At 49.1% G+C, this 21,770-nt stretch overlaps 1 protein-coding gene across 6 annotated transcripts; it reads left to right on the forward strand.

Annotated features, from left to right (window-relative positions):
• The first annotated feature begins 453 nt into the window (after positions 1–453).
• Positions 454–6,535, forward strand: PAX1 (paired box 1). Of its 6 annotated transcripts, XM_085575689.1 has the most exons (6): positions 454–577; positions 1,327–1,932; positions 3,144–3,289; positions 3,497–3,710; positions 5,604–5,801; positions 6,214–6,535. In XM_085575689.1, exons 1-5 carry the CDS (start codon positions 574–576, stop codon positions 5,693–5,695), a joined length of 1,062 nt encoding a protein of 353 aa, XP_085431815.1. In that variant the 5' UTR covers positions 454–573; the 3' UTR covers positions 5,696–5,801; positions 6,214–6,535. The 6 variants fall into 6 exon arrangements, with proteins under 6 accessions (XP_085431815.1, XP_085431812.1, XP_085431814.1 ...); XM_085575686.1 differs by having other exon boundaries at positions 454–1,932; XM_085575688.1 differs by having other exon boundaries at positions 1,246–1,932; positions 5,604–6,535.
• The last annotated feature ends 15,235 nt before the right edge of the window (positions 6,536–21,770 follow it).

The following is a 21,770-nucleotide window of genomic DNA, read 5'->3' on the forward strand; positions in this document are numbered from 1 at the left end:
AGGCGGATTTCGCCGCCGGCAGCTGGGCAGTAGCGCGTCCGCAGGCGAGCCCCCCAAGGGGCGCTTCATGTCCCCCGAAAGAGCGCCCGGCCCGTTCTGCCCCGTCCCGCAGCCCCCGGCCATGCCCCCAAACGCGGGGCCGGAGGCGGGGCAGGTGCGTGTCCCTGTCCCGCGTGGGAACCAGTCGGGGAGGGAGCGGGGGGGCCGCGGCTCGGGGGCAATGGGACCCCCGCGGTGTCCCCGCCGTGCCCTCCCGCAGCTCGGGGGCGCTCGGAGAGGGTCCCCGGCGGTGGAGGGACCCCGAGGGGGCGGGCAGAGGGGGCGGCTCCCCCGGCCCCACTGGCCGCGGCCATTTAGGAGCGGGTGGGAGCCAATGGGCGGCAGCGCTGCAGCCGTGACGGCCGCGATTGACGTGATTCCCACGTCAAATTGATCCCGAGGAGCGGCGGGGGCTCCCCGCGAGCGGGGATCGCTCCCGGCGCCGCCAGGACCCCCCGGCCCGGCCGCCCCCCGGCTCTCTATGCCGCGGCTGCGGAGCGGCCGCCCGGCGCTGCCCCCTCCCCGCGCCGGGCCATGGGTGAGTGCGGCCGGCCCCGGACGGGCTCCGGGACGCGTCTGGGACGGGCTCCTGGCGAACCTGAGCACCGGGAAGGGGCAGGAGGCGGCTGGGGGTCCCGGGGCGCAGTGACCGGCCGGGAGGGCTCCGGGCTGCTGCGTCCTCCCCGCGCCTCTATTCGCATTCGCTCCGCTCTCTCCTTGCTACTCCTTCTCCCATTCTCGTTCTTTTGCCTTCTCTCCTTTTGTCCCACTCTCCTTTTTTCTGTCCTGTTTTTCCCTCTCGTCGTTCCTGACTTTTCTTTTTCTTTCATTCTTTCCCTGTCTTTGCCCCCCCTTCTTTTTCTACTGTCACTTTTATCTCACTTTTTCCTATCTGTATGTCTCCTTTCTCTCTTTCCCCTTACCTTGGGCTTTTTCTCCCTCTTTCTCTCTTCCCCTCTCATTCTCGTTCTGCTTTTTCTTTTTCCTTTTTTCCTCCCCTTCCTTTTCCCCCTTCCTTTCTCCCCTCTTCTCCTTTTCCTTTTTACCCTTTTCTTTTTTCCTCCCTGTGTTCTTCCTTTTCCCCCCTTTCCTTTCCTTTTCTTCCCTTTCTTTTCCTTTCTTCCCTTTTTTGCTCCTTTCCCCCCTCCCTCTTTCGTTTCCCCTTTCCCTTTCTCTCCTCTTTTCCCTCTCCCCTTCCCGCTGCAGCGCCATCCCCATCCCGCGGCTGCTCGCTGCGGGGGCAGCCCGCGGGCATCACGACCGCTCCCGTGCCATCCCGCCCCGCAGAGCACACGTACGGCGAGGTGAACCAGCTGGGCGGCGTGTTCGTGAACGGGCGCCCGCTGCCCAACGCCATCCGCCTGCGAATCGTGGAGCTGGCGCAGCTCGGCATCCGGCCCTGCGACATCAGCCGCCAACTCCGCGTGTCGCACGGCTGCGTCAGCAAGATCCTGGCCCGCTACCACGAGACGGGCTCCATCCTGCCCGGGGCCATCGGCGGCAGCAAGCCTCGGGTCACCACGCCGGCCGTGGTCAAGCACATCCGCGACTACAAGCAGGGCGACCCCGGCATCTTCGCCTGGGAGATCCGCGACCGCCTGCTGGCCGACGGCGTGTGCGACAAATACAACGTGCCCTCGGTCAGCTCCATCAGCCGCATCCTGCGCAACAAGATCGGCCCGCTGGCCCCCGCCGGGCCGCCCCCGGCCTCGCTGCCCTGCGCCCACATCTACCAGTACCCGTACCCGGGCCCCGCGGCGCCGCCGCCCGCCAAGGCCGGGGCACACGCCGGGGGACACCTCGGGGTCCCCCCCGTGGCGCTGGCCCACTCGTGGCCCTCGGCGCACTCGGTCACCAACATCCTGGGCATCCGCACCTTCGTGGAGCAGGCGGGTGGGTACCGGCCATTTCGCTTCCCCTCACCCCCTCTCGCCCTTTTTTAGTGGTTTTTTTTAGCCGATTATTTTTTTTTTTTTTTTGGTCGGTTTAGGGTTTTTTTGTCTCTTCGTGTTGGCGGTTTTTTGTTCGGTTGGGTTTTTTGTTTGTTTTTTTCAAGGGTTTTGTTGGTTTCGTGTTTTTTATTTGTTTCGGGGGTTTTGTTTCTTTCGTGCTTTTTGGCTCGTTCGGGAATTTTTTTTTGCTTGTTTCGACTTTTTATTTGGTTCGTGCCTCTTTGCTCATTTCGTGCCTTTTTGCGTCTTTCCTTCTTTTTATTATTTCGAGTTTTTGTTGTTGTAGTTTCTTTCTTTTTTTGCTCTTTGTTCCAATTCTTTTTGTTTGTTTAGTATATTTTCCTTCCCCCCACCCCATTTTCCCCCCTTTTTTTTCTCCCAAGGGCCTCCCCCCGCTCCACCACCCCGTCGGGGCGGCGGGGCCAGATGCGGCTTCGGCTCAGCCACATCTTGAACTTTTTATGAAAAATGTGGAAAATATTTTCCTAGGGATGATAGATTGCCGACCGCAAATTCGGAGCCCTGAATTTCGCTCCGCAAAGGGGCATTAGAAAAAAAAAAAAAAAGAAAAAAAAAAAAAAAAAAGGAAGGGAAAATAAGAGGAGAGGAGGAGAGGAAAAATCAGGGAGGAAAGGAAAGAGAAGGCAACTCGGATCCGGCTTCCCGGATTCTTCCGAGGAATCTGGGAATTTTGGGGCTCCGGGAGCACCGGCAGCGCCAAGGCCGATCTCCACCGGCTCCAAGGCGGGACAAGCGGGCCGTGGCAGGGGGGTGCGGATCCTTTTATCCTTCCAAAAGCTCAAGTAAATCAACCGCATGCGTTTCCCCCCGCGCAATCATTTATCCTTAAAATTCCGATGTCACTTCTCCAAATCCCCTTCGTCAGGAGAGAAATTTGGGCCCCTGAATTATCGGGGATTGGGAACTGGGAGCGTGGGGGGGGCGACGAGCGGGATTTGGGGGGGACACCGCAGCCTCTCCCCGCGGTGTGATCGCAGATATCGGAATGCTGGAGGAAACGCGGGTTCTTGTGCCCCCAGTCCGTGGGTTTACACAACCAGGCGTTTGGAAAAGCGAGAATTTCCTCTCTTTCACCCCAAAAGCTGCTCGGGCCCGGCCCGAGGGGTTCGGGGCTGACGTTCTGTTCCCCAGGGGCTCTGGCTGGCACCGAGGGGGCCGCGTACCCCCCCAAAATGGAAGAGTGGCCCAGCGGGAGCAGAAGCAGCTTTCCCGGGCCGGGACAGGCGGTCAACGGGCTGGACAAGGCTGCCATGGACGGCGACATCAAATACCCCCAGGTGAGGGCTGGGGACAGGAGGGGACAGGGAAGCGTGGCAGGAGTGGGGCTGGAATGGGGCAGGGGAGGACAAGGCGGGGAGATCAGGGAGGGGCCGGGGAGATGGAAAGAGAGGACAGGGAGCCCCGTCCGCCCCCGAGCGGGATGCCCCGCGCCGGGCCGGCTGTTCTGAGCCCCTGTCCCCTTCTGTCCCCGTTCTTGTCCCCAGCCCGGCGCGGGGCTTTCCTCCATGGGCACCTTCCTGCCGGCCTGTGCTTACCCCCCCTCCAGCCAGCCCGGCGTCTACGGCGGCTCCGCCGGCGCCTACATCGCCCCGGGCCCCCCCTGGCAGCCGCAGGGGACCCCCCTGGGCCACCACGGCCACGGCGTGACCCTCGCCGGCGGCGACTTGACCATGGCCTTCAAGCAGCCCAGCAGTGAAGGTGAGCGGGGACAGCGCGGGGACAGCGCGGGGACAGGGCCGGGAGGGAACCCCAGGCTCAGGAGGGGCCGTCCCGCGGGGGATTTGAATGATCCGTCCCATTCCCCACGCCGGGATCCGCGCCGCACGCCGGCTCTACATCGGAATTTCCCTCCTCGCTCTCTGGGAGCCGCCAGGGAATGGGGAAGATTCCCGGGCTGCTCGTGTCCCCGGGAATGCGGGAGTGTGACGAAAGAGAGCAGGAGCCTTTCCCCGTATTCCCCCAAACTGACACCGATTCCAAGAACCGGGAGCCTTTCTGGAAAAGCAGAAGCCTTGACAGGGAAGCATTAATCCCTAGTAATTACCTAGTAATTATTAACTGACAACAATGATGTAACTATTTGTTTATAGTTATTAGTTATAATAATTAACCGTTATTTTATTTAATTGGTTCCCGGCGTTATTAATGAATTATTTCCCTCCGAATGCTCTGCCGGGAATCCCACGGGAGCAATTTGAGGCTGTCCGGGGGGGCGTTGCTTTTATCTCCCGTTAATTATTTCGCTTCATTAATAGAGCTCGATTCCCTCGTTCTAAAAATTCCGATTTTTCCGCCCTGGCTATAAAATCCCCTTCGACATTTTTGTCATTTTCCCCACGTTATTTGATTTTCTATTATTTTAATTAATTGGCAATTAATTCCCTATTTATTCGTCCTTTTTTATGTTGTTTTTTTTTTCTGGGGTTTAAAATTTTTGTTTGGTTTTTTGTTTATTTGTTTGATTGGATTTTTTATTTGTTTGTTCTTAAATAATTTTATCGTTTCTAACCTGCTGCGAGTTGTAACCTCAGCTGTGCCCGGGAGGAGCGACTGACGGTGAAAAGAAATAATTCAAACCGATTATTCAAAGATTAAAAAAAAAAAAAAAAAAAACCAAAAAAAGGGAGAGAAATGAAAGGGAGAGAAGGAAGGAAAAGGAATGGGAAAAAAATGAGAAAGAAGGAAAGAAAAAAAAAAGGATATAAAACGACCACAGGCACCTTTACATATTTAACATATTTTCGAGGTATTTAAAATTATTTGGAGCCTGAATTATCTGATTTCCCATTTTTAAGCTGTTTTGTCCCCAGACTTTCTCTAAACCTTTGTAGGTTTTTGTAGATTTTGTAGACCTTTGTAGATTTATTGATGGGGTTTAATTACATGTGGTTTTAAAATTGATTTTTATTTTTCTCTTTAAAGTTTATTTTAAAATTTTCCCATTTTTCCCTTTGGATCGGTTTTCTGATTCTGCCACTTGCCTGGGACGAGGAAAATGTTGGATTATCCGACAAACGAGCTGGAGGAGGAAGGGTAGGGTGGACTGGGGTACCTGTAGCGAGTGCGAAAAATGGGAAAAGCCTGGAGAGAAGGAAGCAAATCCCAGCCAGGCAATTCCAGCCCTTTCTCAGTTTCCTGGATTTCCCCTCCCTGCTTATCCCAGTGCCTCCAGGAGCCCCGGGATAAATATCCCGGTCCCCAAAGGCAGAATTCCCGAGGGCTGAGCTGGGGTAGGATGGAGCTCAGCGGGAATTTCCTCACCTCTGGAATGGTGGCACTGTCCTGTCTCTTCCCCTCCCTAGCACAGTCCCCTCCCAGGACACCCCAAATTTTAGGAATTTTTAGGGATGTGTTCTGTGCGTGGCTGGGACTGGTCGGGGCCACCTCGCCCGGTCACCCCATGTCCCTGGCAGTGCCACCAGCGTTGTCCCTGTCACTGTGAGGGGGGTAGGGGGGTGGGGTCACATGCGCTGTTGGGGGGACTCCGGGACTCCGAGCGGCTCTTGAGGCGGTTTTTGGGGTGTCCCCCCGTGCTCGGAGTCCCTCCATCCCTTGTCTGGTCTGTCCTTTTCCCTCTCCCCCTTCCTGCAGGGGTGGACAGAAAACCCCCCAGCCCCGTGCGGAAAGCTCCGGAGCCCCTGAGCGCCATCCATGGAATCTCCATCCCGACCTCCTCGTCCTAGAGCCGCCGAGCAGCTCCCCAGGGACTCTTGGAATCTTGGAATCAGCTCCTGCAGCCCGGGGCTGAAGCCCGGAGTGGGGACAAGGGGACAGCCTAGGCAGTGACAGGTGACTTTCTGCCTCGGCAAATCCCCGGCAGGACATTCCCGGAGGAACACTTAGCCTCCATTGGATTGGAAAGGGATGATGGAAGAGACTCAGTCTTCCTTCTTTATTTTATTTTATTTTATTTTATTTTATTTTATTTTATTTTATTTTATTTTATTTTATTTTATTTTATTTTATTTTATTTTATTTTATTTTATTTTATTTTATTTTATTTTATTTTATTTTATTTTATTTTATTTTATTTTATTTTGCTTTATTTTATTTTATTTTATTTTGCTTTATTTTATTTTATTTTATTTTATTTTATTTTATTTTATTTTATTTTATTTTATTTTATTTTATTTTATTTTATTTTATTTTATTTTATTTTATTTTATTTTATTTTATTGTATTTTCTCCCCCTTGCTTTCAGTTTTTCCTTCTCCTTCCCCATATTCCCGAGGACTGTTGGATGCCGCGATTCCCTCCGTCCCCAGGCACTGCCGGCAGCGTTCCCGGCTCTGTCCCAGCCCAGGGGAGTAATTCCCGGCTCTCCCAAGGAGCATCCGTGCTGGAGCCCTTTCTTCAACCCCTTTTCAGTGCCTCTGCCCCAGGATGGAAATGGACCAAAAGTGCCAAGACGTTTTATGGGATATTTCTATAATAAGGAGCCTTAATAAAAAGTGACAACCGTGGACACACTGCAGTGATCTCCCTCCCTCGGGGTGAGCACCATCCCTTCTCCAGAGAAGCTCTCTGGGAGCGGGAGGACTCGGTGGGATCCCTTGGAATCGCTCCCTGAGCTTCCTCCCGGGATTCTCCCGCATCCCGGGGCTCCGTGGCCACGTCCTCGCTCCAACACCTGGCCCCGGGGACCTGCCTACTCCCAGGGGACTGTCCCCGTGTCCTCCCGCTCCCGGGCAGCTGGGATTCGTTCAGGATGGGGTTTCGCATTCCCTGGCTCCTCCAGCCGCTGCCGCTGGCGTCGGTTCCCATTGTGTGGGAAGGGGCAGGTCCTGCAGCGGGGCAGGGAGGGAATATCCTGGCAGAAGAAAACACGCCGGGATTTCTGCGGAGAGGGTGTCTCGGTGGGAGGGAGGGAGGGAGCCGAGAGATGCCAAACACAGCCCACCCTGGGACACGATTTTTTTTTCCCAACCTTGGCATAGCAAAATTCAGTTCTGCCTCTGCTAAAGCCAGGCTTTGATTCCCACTGCAGAGCTCGGCAAGGAGGGAAGCTGAGAAATTTAAGGAGGTGAGAGCACAGTCCTAGGGCAGGATCTGCAGCCCGACTGTGACTGAGTGGATTTTAAGGATGTGAGGATGGAGGAGTCACCTGAACCAGACGAGCAGTGGCCCTGGCCCGTCCCCTGCCAGGTTTATCCATTAAAAGCTGCATTCCAGTGCGTGGAAGAGTAGCTTTGGGAATGACAAGGGACAGTAAAACCATTAAAGTGTGATGTTTGCTGTGTGCCAGTTCTCAGCATCCACTGGGGCTCCTCATCTCTGCATTCTAGGCAGGAATATCCCTCCGGATATGGGACTGGGGCTCTGGGATGAGCAAGGCACCAGTTCTGGAGTCAGATCCTTTCCATTCTGGTCCTGCTGAGATGTGACTCCTCATTCTGCTATCCCTCTATCTCTGTGGATATGGACTGGGGGCTCTGGGATGAGCAAGGCTGGAGTCAGATCCTCTCCATTCTTGTCCTGCGGGGATGGTGCATGAGGACATGAGTTATTCCCTTCCAAGACTGATATGGACCTGCCTAAGCCCTGGAAAACCAGCTGGATACTGAAAATCCCCCCACAGCCACAGGGCAAAGGTGGCCATTCCTGTGCACTTCCTGGCTGTGATTAAAAATGCCATTTTCATGACTTCCTGTGGAGAAGGGATTTTCTCCTCAAATATCCCCAAAATATTTCCCTATGCCCAGCAGAATTCCTGGGGCAGGCAGAGTCACCAAAAACCCCAATCCCGAGGTCCTAAACTGGCTGGCACCTATTAGGAAGGTCCAGAACATTGTGGCTTGGAGTCTACAAGGAGGAGGGATAAAGGAGGAGATTTGCTGGGTGGGAAAACACCTTTGGGACTTGTATTCCCATGGAAGCACGGATAAAATCCCTAGGAGCATTCTGTGCTGGTGCCGTGCACCTCAGCTCATGGAAAAATCCTGGGAGTGGAGACCCCCCCCAAAAAAAATCCCCAAAATAAATAAAATAAAATCAGGTTTTCAGGCAGGGTGAGGTGCTGCTGTGCTTGCCCACAAACCAGGCAACCTGACAGAATCTAGGGAAAATTGGACTTGATGGGAACAGAACTTTTGGAATTGATGGGAACAAAGCAAGGGGGTGGAAACAATCAGCTCTGACATTTCTAGTCCTGTCAAAATCGATCCCATCCCTTGCAATACAGCAATTCAGATGGAATGGGGTTTGCAGTCTGAAAAAAAAATGAGGTTGGAACTGTTTCAATCAGCTCTACCTGCTCCATATATCTTTAGCACCCTTTGGAGAGCACAGAGCAGGATGGGGAATGTTACTGGAGACTTGCTGGTGGACCCCAGATTGATTTCTTTCCTGGAGTGTTTGGAATCCTAAGGATTTAAACCCATCCCTCTGCTGTAGGAATGGGCTGGGGGAGTGGGGCTTGCAGATGTTTGGCACCAGCACAGGATCTGCTTTCCTGGGATTCCAGCGCTCCTTGCTCCAGGTTGTGGCTGAAGAAGCTGGAAGGGGCTGGAGGGGATCCCCTTGGAGATCAGGGATGGCCCAGGGAAGATCCAGGCTCATCATCCTGTGGGTGATCCCAAGATACCAAATTTCGGCCCAGGCTGGAAAAGAGCTGATCTAAAATTCCCGAAGTCAGATTGGTGCAAATCCTTTGGGTTCTTTGGAGGTAAATCCTCCTCCTTGTGCCGGAACTTGAAAAAATCCGTGCCCAGCTCTCCAGAGAAGCTGCAAATCCCCTCCTCATTTGCAGGGTTATAAACCTGCCCACAACTCCTTAAGTTGCATTTGGAAATGGGAATTTGATTCCCAGCTCCCTCAGGCACTTCATAACATTCCCTCTTGATAGGGAGTTCTTAATTTTCGGGGAATCCAGCAGGTAAAAACCTCTGGAAACCTTTCCCAAAATCTTTCTGCTGCTCCCAGCCCACAGCCCAGGAAAATACCACCTCATTTCCCAGTGAGAGGCTGGAGAAGGGGGCTGGAGTGGCTGGAAGAGGTTTGGAATGGGAAAGTTGTGTTGGGAAGCATCCAGGACCAGTCTGGGAAGTGTGGGATCAGCCATTCCCTGGGATAAAATGGCTGCAGGAGTGCAGTCCTGGTGGTGTTTTGACAGAAATCTCCATAATTTGTAGAAAACTGGGGATGATAAATGGCAGGAAAAAATTCCCTGGATCATAATAATAGTTTCACCCTACCACCAAGCAGCTCTGTGGGTTTGGAGCTCCTTGCAGAAGCTTCCAATGGATTTTGGAGGAATTGGGAAGGGAGATCAATGACAGGGCTGACAAACCTTTTCTTCCTTGTTATTACTGATAGAAATTTAATCATTCCCATGGGGAAAACATCCCCCCTTCCTGCTATCCCTTCTCCTGCAGCAGAAATATGAAAGTCCTTTCAATCCCGAAGTTATATGGACCTGGCAAGGAGCAGTGAAGCTTTCACTCCCAGAGATATCCCAGTTCTGGCACCATGATCCCAGAAAATGATGTCATGCAGGATTTCTGTGCCAGAGTTTTCCCTTTCTTCTTTGGATCTGTGGAGATGTCAAAGTTCCTCTCTGGAGCAGGTCTGGTTTTAATATTCCATATTTACGTTTTTCATTTTGGGGCTGGCTGGAGCCTCTGCCGGTCCCAACCTCACGGATGCCACTGGAAGAAGTGAGGAAGAGAAGCTGGGATGGATTGATGGGCACTGTTGGATTCCTAAACCTTGGGAATTGGCCCTAAAATAGTCCGTGCTCATTTCTCAGGAGCTGTAATTCCCTCTGCTCTGCTCCGCTGCTGTTCCGGTTCCCCTTCCCACAGGGAACACCCCCCTTTGTCAGGAAGGGATCCAGCTTATCCTGGAGCTGCCAAGCCTCACGAATCCATGAAAAATCCCTGGGAAGTCAAAGACCCAAGATCCCTAAGTGTCCATGCCCTGTGGGATAGTGAGGAGCACAGCTGGCAAAGATTTTCCTGATCCTAGGAGGAGACAGGAGGCTCGTGGAGATGGATCCACATTCCTTGGGCTGCTTGGTGCTCCCATGGGATAAAGTGGGAATAGACCAGGCAGCATTGGAAAATCCTGGCTGCCCAAAACTTTTCCTGCAGGAACACTCCAAAGCCAGCAGGGAATTTGTCTTTTGGCTTCCTTGGACCGCCAGAGCCATATTTTAAGGTCGGGAATTGTTGCCAGCATCCAGGCACAGCCCCTGGAGCTGGTGACACAAATGTGACAGGAGGCAAGGTCAGGTTACAGATGAGGCCACTCCAAAGCCTCTCCTGGAGAACCAGAGGTTTGAGGAAAGGGATCAAATGTGCTGGGAGGAAATAAAACCAACCCAGTAGAGTGTGAGAAATCTGCTGGAAAGGGAGAATAAAATTCCCTCTGGCAGGAACTTGGTTGCTTTTGGAGGCAGCCAGTGAATTCCAAAGCCACGTCCCTCAAAACCAATGCCCCACCCGGCATTGGCACCAAAGGGTCCTCTGTCAGTGGGGCTTGGAAGTACATCCATAAGGAATCCCCAGCTTGGATCTTGAATGAAATCTATCCTTCCAGGAAGGCCTGGAGACCTCAAGCAAGGCTGAAGGGGGAGGTGAGAAACCACTGAGGGAGTCCATGGAAGATGGTCGGAATTCCCTGCATTTGACCTGCTGGGTTGATCCCAAGATCCTTCCAAGGAGTTTTGCACCTCCAGGAACTCCTCTGCCTCATGAACATTCCCCTTCCTTCATTCCACCTTGGATGAGGCAGGGCTACCTGGCTGTGTCCACTCTGGGAGTCACCTCCAGGAAAAATTCCATGCCAGAAAGAGCTTCCAGAGCCAGAGCTGCCAAACTCCACTTTGCTCCGGGATTAAATTCCCTCCCGTCTCCCAAGCAATAACAAAACACCAACATTATGGAAAAGCTGTCAGCAATCCGATTGTTTTCCAAACACCATGGATCTCTGTCCATTTCAAGGAATGAGTGGGGTTGCTTTTGAGGTTGGAAGGATTAAGCACAAAGATTCCCAAACAAAACTCTGTTGTTACAGGGAACAGGGAAGCAGCTGTGGGACAGGAGTACACTGAATGTGGAATTTTTTACTTAAAAAAACCCCAACCCTAAAAAGAGTTAAAGGAACAGCAAACATTTCATCCTGAGTAGCGCGGGGCTGGAAAGGAATCGTCTTTTAAGGGAATTGCCCATAACCACAACAATATTTGGGGGCTGAGCAGAGCCTAGATTGGGTGCAGATGTTCCACTGGCATTCACATGCATCCCGAAGGAGAAAATTCCCTTTTTTCCTGGAGTGCTCAGCACTCTGGAGTTGCTTGAGCTTCACAAACTAATTATGAACACTAATTACCTGTTTTGCCGTTAGGCCAGGCTGTGCACTTGGGCTGAATATTACAAAACCCAGGGCTGGGCCTGCCCCAGCTCCTGTTCTACATCCAGGTGTTTTTAGGAGCAGAATGTGCTGATTCATCCAAAATCCCAGTTCCTCTGTTAGCCTTCCCACACCCAGCATCCCAGGGCAGCTGAAGCTGGAATATTTTGGGGGTAACCTGTGCTTTTTCCCACTTCCATTCCAAACATCCCAGGGCAGGTGAGGCTGGAATATTTTGGGGGATTCCCTGAGCTTTCATTACTGTGGAGAAAGGAGATGCCTTAACTCTTCCCTTTGCCCTCTCCTATTGATTTTTCCATTGAATTCCCGGGGGCTCAGGCTCTGGATGAGGAAAAGAGGGTTGGGATCTCCTTGACACCACCAATGGGATATTTCAAATACTCCTATTCCAAGTCTTTTTCCTGTCATTCCTGCGGGGAATAGTGCCAGAGTAATGCAATCCAGAGGAAATATTCCCATTAAAACAGAGCCTGGGCTTTGGGAATGAAAGACCCAGGCAAAGACCAGGAAAATCCAGCTCAAGGGCTGCTCAGGGAACTCTTTTATGGGAGACATTCTGCAGGGAATAGCTCTGGAGCAGGAGAGGGATTTTTCACTCTATCCACAGTATTAATTCCAAGGGAGTGGATTGGAGGCTGGAATGTGCTTCCCAGGTTAATAAATCTCCACAGGTTTATTGTTTGGGATAAAACCAATTTTCTTCAGCAAATAACCAGGATCATTTGGGGTTAGAGCAATTCCTCAGGAAATGCTTCATAATCAATGTTTTTATTGGTTTCCAAGGAAATTTCTGTTCCAAGGAACATGAGCCTGTAACTTTTATCTTCCTTTAAAACAAAATCTGTTATCTTTTATGGCCACTTCCAGAGAGTCCCACTATCACTTTCCATAAAATTCAACAACATTCCTCCTCCAGCCTGGAGAATCAAGACCAGAGCTGGGGGAAAAGCGAAAATGTCTATTTTTTTGGGAATATTTTAGGAATTTCTGAGTTGTTTCCATTTCAAAGCCTTTGCACCCAGCTGGGACCCGGCAGAGTCCCCTCGGCTACTGCCACTGATTCTTCTAGAATTGCTTTAAAATGGTTTTGGAGAATGAGGCTTCCACAATATCCTCAGCCTGAACTGTGAGCCTGCTTTTCTTGCTACGTGCAAACCTCCCAATAAAAGCATTTCACCCCAGCTGGATTGTGTTTCAGGTGAATCCATGGATCCTTCCCTTAATTATCCCATTGGTTCTTTGTATGATCCTTGTGGATCTCTCAGGTTTGTGGTGGGATTCAGCTTTGGATCATTTCCATTGCAGGTGTCCTTCTTTTTGAGGAATTTTTGCCAAGAAATTATTCCCTTTCCTGATGCCACAGGAGTGACACCACAAACCAGCAACTTTCTCCCTATATTTTTCCTCACCCTCTGTTTTTTGGGATGGAAAGAGCCCAATATCCCATCCCCACACAGCTCCAAGCACCACAGGGATCCCACTCTGCTCCAGAGCCATTTCTCCATATCCATTAGCCAATCCTTCATGGAACCACCCCATAAATAACCAGCCATGGGAAGAGCCTGGGAGCTCATTAAATCCATAGAAGTTTCCTCCAGGAAGCCAGGATTTTCCCCCTGTGCCTTTGAAAGTCTTTGAGAATGGCTTGGGATGGGACACAATTAACAACAAACCTCTCAAAATATTCATTTTCCTTGTTGGAATTATCCCACCCAGTTGGAACCTGGGCCAGCACCTGCCAGAGAGAATGGGTTGGATCCCTCGGGAATGGGAACTGGGAGTGGAGTCCTGTGTTTGTTTTTTAAGGCAGCAGTTCAGGGAGCAGTTCCCAAAATCAGGCTCAGGGAAGGAAAGACTCCCCCAAACCTCTCCTGCTGCATGGAAAGGGCTGGAATGGAAGGGCTGCTCCATGCATTACTCCATGCAATGCTTGCTTCCCCAAAAAATACAGAATACTGAGCAAGGATAAAAAAAATCCAGGCCGCTATTGATGGAATGAGGATTATTTGTAGGAAAGATTAATGCTCCAAAGGTCGCTGTAACCTCTGGAACATCCTGCAAATCCTCAGACTCACCGCTATTGGAAGTGATGGTTCAATATTCCACAGAAAATATGGAGCCTCAGAGAAAGAGATGAGGGTTTTTAAAAGTGGAATCACAAAAACCCATCATTTCTCCAACGAGGAATGTGATTTACAGAGTGAAAGCTGGGCTAGATGGGAAATAGGTCATTGACAAATCAGAAACCAGGCTTGGGCAGGACATGGAAAAATGCTTAAGTGGGATTAATTTTCCCAAATTAAGCCAGGCTTCTAAATTTCCTTGGGTCCTGGTTAATAAAACCAATACACTGGATGTTCCAGGGGGGATGGATTCCTGAGCAGAACATGCTCCATCCACTGGGAAATCTGATGGAGGGCAGCTCCAAGGTCATCAGCCTTCCATAGGGATAGGTCCTGAGGTCCTGAGCCCTGGTACTCTCTACCTGCTGGGAAATGAGGGATCCAAAGCACCAGGATGTGCCCATAAATCCCAGATATGTCCTGGATTTTCTTCCCTCCAGAGTGGGGAAATCAGAGAGTATTGAGGATGAGCAGGGGATATGGATAGGATGATGGTGATTCATGCTAGGATCCTGAAGGAATTCCTGCTAAGCCCTGGAATTATGCAGGAAATTTGCAGTAACATGCTCAGGTACTTGTGGAAGCCACTCATTCATAAATCCTGGAAAAGAAGCAATGGAATTCCAGTTGTTTTAACTGGTAACACCCCCATTTATATTTTAACTGGTGTAATCCCAGAATTTATTTTAATAGGGATATATATTAAAGTGGAATAAAATCAGACAATATTTAAATATTGATTAATTAATTGATCAATCTGATGTAATTTAATATTTTCCATAATTTTTGGTATAAATGGATTTAAGCATTATTGTTATTGGTCCAACTTTTCCCTACAAACTTCCCAATTTGGAGGGGAAACCAAGAAATGCTTCCTAAAGCTACCTGGGAGGAAAATTGGAATGGGCATTGCATTCCCGGATTCCAAGGCGTCCAAGGAGCGCACTGGCATTAATTAAAGCACCTGGAAGGAGCCAGATCTCCAGATAATTCCTTGAAATCCCCTGAAGCCCTGAGAAATGCCAACAACAAGTGCTGGGAGGAGCCGGAATTCATTATCTCCTGGGATTAAATTCCCCCATTGATTGATGTGGGAGCGCAGAGCAGAGGGGATAATCCCTGAATCCCGGAGTGGTGGCATGGGGGCAGAGCTGCAATTCCAGGGAAGGATCGTTTTCCACAGGAAACTTTTCCAGAAAAGAGAGCTTGGGAATTGCACTTTGGCCAGGGTGTGTCACTTCCCGCCTAGAATTATGTGGATTCCTGGGAAAGGTGGCACCTCCAATCACAACAATGTTTCGCAGGGAATCCCCAATGCAGAGAATGGGAAGAATCTTAAAGCTCATCCCGTTTCATCCTGCCGTGGACACCTCCCCACTATGCCAGGTTGTTCCAAGCCCCATCCAACCTGGCCTCAGTCACTTCCAGGGATGGAGCAGACACAGATGGTCTGGGAAGTCCATTCCAGTCCCTTCCCACCTTCCCCGGGAAAGATTTTTCCTTAATATTCCATCAAACTCTGCCTAAAGGCTCCTCCCTCTCCACTTTCATGTGTTGTCCCACCATCCAAGAGGGCTTCTTTCCCCCTTCCCATTCCCATCCAAAAGAAGGAACAGCAGGATCTCCCCCCACCACAAAATCTTTGGAAAAGTTGAGCCCATAATGGATTTTTTGGGCAAAAAAAATCCCAGCACATTTTGAATCCAAACTTTTTTGGGGAAAATCTCCAATCCCAACTGTGTCACACTGGGTCAGTCTGAACCATCCTGAGGGCTTCATTTGGTTTTCCTGAATTATTGAACTCTTTTGTTCCTTAATTTGGGTCAAATCGGGAATAAACAAACGCTTTTGGGAACAAAAGGTTTTGCTTGGGAAATGTCAAATGTTTTACCAAGTCTGCAGTGAAATGTTTTGACAGTCCCACAAAAAAGAAAGGGAAAATCTGTGCTTTCCCTGAGCTGGAATCAATAGCTGAGTTTGACCCTGAAGTGTGAAGAGTTTCTCATTTTTTTTACAATTCTATTTTTCAATGGATTTCCTTTCATTGGTAAATGAAAAAATATCCAAAGCCTAAGCGTAATTCTGCTCCAAAATCCATGCATGATTCCAGGTGGGATTTCACCAGAATTCCCACTTCCCTGCTGCAGGATCAGCCTGGGTTGGGAGATTCCTTGGCAGCCAAAAAAAAGGGGGGCGGGGGGGAAAGCCTCATTGGTGACATATTTCAATCTTTATTTCTGTCTCCCTGAATTTTCCCCTGTGCTTGACAAATGGACAGAAATTCTGGGATGAAAGAGAAAGACAGAGGGAGAGAAGGAAAAACTAGGAGAGCATTAAGGATAACAAATGGAATAAATCTCATCAGGAAATAATCAAAGGGAATGTCCCTTGCTCCAGATGCCAGAATATTTGGCAAATCCCATGGGAAAAGAAAGGTATCCTGGACAGAGTTGCCTTCTCTGGGGTGCTGGGGCTTCCCAAGCTACAGAGATGGATTTGGGGCTGGAAAATCCTGCATTCTCAGAAAGCCAGAATACAATTCCTGGTGATTTGGGATACAATCCTGTACCCCACTGTTTTGCCAGGTATGGCACTGCAAGGGGGACTGAAGATGATGATGGGTATTTTCCTCCCCAGAAAACCCAGATTAAGTGATATTCTCTGGAAAACCCTGCTATGGAGTAGCAGCCCCCATTCCCAGCCATCCCAATTTCCCCAGCAAAGCCAGGTGTGTTAACTGGATTTTTCCAAAACTTCATTTTTCCCAACCATGACATCATTTCCTGACTGCTTTCAGCAGACAGATCCAACAAATAGTTCCTATTTTTTCTCGGGATTCAATCCCGAGATGGGGTCTGGCCTTGGCAGGAATTGAAATTTATGGCATTTAGGGATATTTATTTTCATTTCCAAGGAAAGGCCGAGATGCACATTTTTCATCCTGTTTTTTTTTCCCACTTTGTGCGCCACTTTTCCCTGCTGTAGGAATTATGAGATGTCTGCTTCCAGAGCCAAGTGAAAAAGGGAAAAAAATATCCCTGTTCTTTTCAGGGGGAAATGTGTACAATTAATATCAGTTTACATATCTGGCATAACATCAAACATCTGCATCCCGGGGATTCCTCAGGACATAAATCCTGGAAGGGCCATAAAAATTGTTCAAGGACCTTGTAACAGCCTTTATTAAGGAATATTATTCAGTATTAAAGATTTGTGGGAATAAGAGCTGTGGAAGCACTGCTGGTGTTTCCTTCACCCCGGAAACAAATTTTCCTGATAAAAACTAAAAAGGTAGAGCAGATGCTTGGCCAGTTCCAATAAAGAGTGGCTACTCCAGTTTATCCAAGCTCTGGAAGAGCTGCTGGTGAAGAAATATCCAAGTAGGGCTGAAAACTCTGGGATGAAAAACCAAGAGGTGATTTTTAATCCCAGAGAAAACACCTGGACATGTTCCAGGCCAGGCTGGATGGGGCTTGGAGCAACCTGGGGATAGTGGAAGGTGGAACTGGATGGGATTTAAGGACCTTTCCAACCCCAACCTTCCTGGAATTTCAACAACTCCGCATTGGGAATTCCCATCTCCAGCCAAGGAATTTCCCTTCCCATCCCCTCCAATCCAGGGCTGACTCTCCTCTAATCCCCTCTCAATTCCAGGGGGTCCAGGCTGTCAAATCCAGATCTTACCTTCCCAGGGGAAATGATTGGAAGTGCTCTCAGCAATCCTGTTTTCCAAAGGGTTTATTTCCCTCTTTCCTCCCTTCCCTCTCTGGCTCCCTGAAAGAAGAGGGTAGGAATTTTAGTGCCAATAAAGTTTTATATCCTTTCTCTAATATTTACTTTTTTACATGGAATTTGTTTTCCAGCTGTGGAGTACCTGACCCTGCAGAGGTGTAAAGGATTTATTGGCAAATATTTGGGATGGAGGCAGAAATTCCCCCTTTTGTCTCCTTGTAAAAGTTTTAATAAAATAAAATTATGGACCATTTAGAGGGAAATTAATCTTTAATTTTACTGGAATACCGGAATATTGCCAAGCTGGATCAGTATCTCCAGGAATCAAGGACCATGCAGAGGAATAAATCGATTTAGCCAGGCAGGATTCCTGAATTTCCCACTGTCCAGGGGGATGGGAATGCCAGCCCCATCCTGAGCAGGCGCCAGGAAAACCTGGGATGGAGACTGGGATCTTGCAGGGAAAACTCCTGCATCTCCTTCCCTTCCCATTATCTATGTGCCAACTATACACAGATCAGCATTCCCAGGAGTTGTGCTCCAGGTATCTCTTGCTCCCTGATCCCTCTCAAGGTCCTGGTGGAAGACCAGCATCTCCCAAGGGTGATCTCAACTGCCGTATGGAATCACCTTTCTTTCCCAAATATTTCAGGCTGATTCAAAGCCAGGTGAGATCCAGATAATTGTGGGAGTGAGGAGCTGGAATTTCAGCCCTACACAGTAAGAGGTAGATAGCAGAGGGGATGGATCATGGGGAGTAAATCCACCCAGACGGGGAGATTTTATTCCTGTTTCAGAAGATCTTTAACAGAGAATTCAGTGATTGCAATTCAGGATTGGGATTCAGGAATTGTGAGGAAGTTCAGCTGCACAGCCAGTGCTGAGAGGAGCTACAAGTTATCCCAGAGAAAGGATCTTCCAGCCAGGAGAGGAGATGGAATTTGTGCCAACAACCAAATGGCAGGGATGGAGAAGATCCAGTGGCAGCTCCAGACAGGTAGAGACAGGATCATGGAATCATGGAATGGGTTGTACTTAAAGCCTATCTCATCCCAGTCCCTGCCATGCCAAGATATTCCCACCATCCCATGGTTTTGGGACAGCAGGAATTGGGAGTAACCCCTGCCAAGCACTGCCTGTGGGTGCTCCCTCCTTCCAGCCAAAATTGTCTCAGCCATGAAAGAGGGACAAGTTGGATCTGCCTCCTGTTTCCAATCAAAGCCTGTTTTGGTTTGGGAAATCCCGGCAAAAGCCATTCCTTATTTATGGACTGCAAACAACTCGCCTGTGTTATGATCCCAAAGTCATTAGGCATCACATTGGATATTCAGATGGATTAATTCCATATATTCCATGTATTCCATAAAAACCAGGGGGGTAGCAAAGGGGCCTGACTCCAGGCTGCCTTCAAAGATATTGGCTGCAGATAATCCAAGCTTTTTTTGATTAAAACAGAGGAGAATTTGAATAGGAATGCATTGTTTGGAATCCATTTCCATCGGGCTCCGGAAGAATTCCCGCTCGGAGATAGATGTGGTTCCACTTAACAGGCGAGGGATTAAAAAAAGGCCTGGGGTTGGGCCTAATTCCCGTCATTATGTATTTTTTGGGAATATAAATAGATTCAGTGTAATGGGGCTGATTGGAAAATGACCTGGTTAGGATGAGAAAAGGAAAGGGGCTGTTGGAAAACTGTTGGGATTCCATGGGATGCTGAGGGGCTGCCTCAATGTAAACTCTGATTGGAAAATTGTGGCTTTTCGCAGGCCAGTATTTGATCCATTAAAAGTGGATTGGTTTCATTGCCCATGTTTTCCTTGCACTGGAATAGCATGAAATAAGCATGTGTCGGGCATTACTTGGGATAAACACGGGAAGAAGGGAACAGGGGAGGGGAGCAGTGGCTCTAATTGGGAAAAGAAGACAGAATAACCCAAAGTGATTCCACGTCACACTGGTTGCGCTGGGAGGAGGATCCAGCCCCTGGAATGCGGAGATGGAAAATCTTGGCTTTACGAGCCATCCCATCCAAGGATTGCTCCACAGAGACCAGGCGGAATGGCTTTGTCTGGCCCGCATTTGCATTATCCCGGGGTAGGGATCCTCCAGCTTCCCTCGGAGGACTTTTCCACATTCTAATTGTTCGGAAATTGTTCATAAAATTAAGGAGCTTGAAAGTGAACGAGAGAAGCCAGGCGGAGGCGCTCCATGGAAAGAGCTGCGGCCATATGGAAAGAGTTAGGCCAGGAAGGCTGTGGGAAGGCAGCAAGGAGCACAAATGAGTTCAAGAGACATCCCAATTTATTTCTGGAGAAGGGAAAGGCACTGGGAGCATGGAGAGAAGCAGGAACTGGCTTTCACAGGGATTTAAGAAAGGCAGGGGAGCTTGGAGCGAGGACGTTTACAGGGAGAGCACTTGGAGAATGTTTTTTCAAGGGTTGCCTGGTTTTATTGATTTCTGTAGTGTGGAACAACCCCTGAATTCCAGGGAGAATTTAGCTGGAAAAATGCTTTACCCACTGGGAGCATTGCTTTTATCCTGCTCCTACCCCACCCTTATCCAGCACTGTCCCAGGCATGGGCAGAAATCCTGGGAATTCCTAGTTCACCACAAAAATCTTTACACTGAGGACTGGGACACCTCTAGCCATTCCAAGTGTCCAGAAGACCACTTCCAATATGGTGGGAACTTCCAAAGAAATCCCTGCCACTCTCCCTCCCTAGAGAACAGTGGCACTAGGAAAGGGTTGCAGAAAAGGGGATGGAGATTTTCCAAAATCCATGGATTGTGTCCAGCTTTCCTCAGGGACCTGAGATGGCTCTGTGGGGGCATCTGGTGGCCAAAAGATTCCAGAGGATTCACCTGGGAGCAGCTTCTCCCTTTGCCATTCCCAACAAGATTTGGGAATCCTGAAGGATTGAGTGGGAATGTCACCTCTTCCTTTTTCACAAGATATGCAGAATTCCAGCACCTGGGAAGAGATTTATCCTGACCTCAGGAGAAGGCAATGCTGGATAACCATGCCTGGAATGAGGAAGGGCTGGAATTATTAAAGGAAAATATATAAAGGGGATCATGGCATCTCCTGAAAATTGGGATATATTGGAGCTGGATTAAAGTGGGAGCTGATGCTGCTTTAGGCACTTCCCAGCTTCCAGACTCATTCCCAAACTGGCCCATTCCCAGCTAGATTCCCCACAAAGTGGAGCAACTGAGGATTTTCAGCACTTCCAGGTGAATTTGAGTGAATTCTGCTCCCTCTGAAATTTGCCCGCGATCTCCTTGGAAGGAATCCCAAAAAAACTGAACAATGACACCTTAAGCTTTAAAATCCTTGGAGTGATTTCCTCCCAAGCCTTTCTCCAAACAGCTTAACCTCGAATTGGAAATGGGAGCCACTGTTTACTCGGGTAAATAAAGCATTTGTCATGGATCTCCCAGCAAACAGATTAAAGGATTACGCTAAAAACCTTTCCAAATTTTCCTATCAGAGTCCAGGAATCTGTATTTGATCCCGAACTCACTGCCAGGCTGGAAGGGGATTTTTTCCTATCAAGTACATCCTAATAAAGGAGATTTGAAAGGATTTTTTTATTTTGCTTATTTTCCCTGTTCCCCCTTTACACAGCATTCAGAGCACAAATAGGACCCAGCCATGAAGAATTCCCGTTAAAATTCCCAATCTGGGAAGAATTTATTGGATTTCTAATAATAAATAGAACATCAATAAAGCAGAAGAATAAATTTCCCTCCTTGTCAGGGGCGTTTTGGCACTTGGTAATTTGGGTCCATAAATGGCTTTCCAAATGATTAATGGGATGTGGACGTGGAGAAATATTCCTTGGATTTCCAGCAGCTGGGATATTGATGTTGTGGTGTTTGAAAGGCTCTATCCCAAGGCAAGATTGTTTCATTTATAACCCCTCCAGACAGGAATGAAGGGGCTTTGGTGTAAAATATTCCTTAAATGCTCTCCTGGATGGAAAAGCAGCATTTTCCCCTCATTTCTGGCTGCGGAATTCCTCCCTGGAGCGGTTGGAGGGGTGGTTTCTGGAATGGGCAGAGCAAGAGTCTGGGTGTCAGTGGCTTAGTTTATCCCAGTATTTTCACTGGAATTTTCACGATTCCAAATAACTTTGGCTTCCTTTGGAGTAAAGGGAGATTCCAAACAGCCAGATTCAGGTCTTGGACTATGGAGCCGTGGCTGCTTCATCCCTGGAATTCTTCAAGGCCAGGTTGGATGGGGCTTGGAGAGTGAGTGAGTGAGTGAAGGGTGGATGGAATTTAAAGGTTTTCCATTAAAATTCCCTCACTTTTCCTGGGTAAAATTATCCCAGTCCCAAATATCTTCCAAAGAAATTGTTATCCTTTAAAATAGATTTTTTAAATTAAAAAAAAAAAAAAAGCTTTGGAGTGAAAAACCTGCCCTGAAAATAATCAGCTTTTAAGTGGCATTGGAGGCAGTCCCTAAATCCATGGGAGACAGGATTTTTATTGGAATTTGAATAAAGAGATGGAATGGTTTTTAAT

Source organism: Lonchura striata, chromosome 3, assembly GCF_050655825.1.
Source record: "Lonchura striata isolate lonStrDom1 chromosome 3, ASM5065582v1, whole genome shotgun sequence".
In the NCBI taxonomy this organism is placed as follows: Eukaryota; Metazoa; Chordata; class Aves; order Passeriformes; family Estrildidae; genus Lonchura; species Lonchura striata.

Coding starts and splice junctions, on each gene's coding strand:
- PAX1 (XM_085575685.1), top strand. CDS start 936: ATGTCTCCTTTCTCTCTTTCCCCTTACCTTGGGCTTTTTCTCCCTCTT. Junction 1,933..3,143: donor CACCTTCGTGGAGCAGGCGG/GTGGGTACCGGC, acceptor TCTGTTCCCCAG/GGGCTCTGGCTGGCACCGAG. Junction 3,290..3,496: donor GCGACATCAAATACCCCCAG/GTGAGGGCTGGG, acceptor TCTTGTCCCCAG/CCCGGCGCGGGGCTTTCCTC.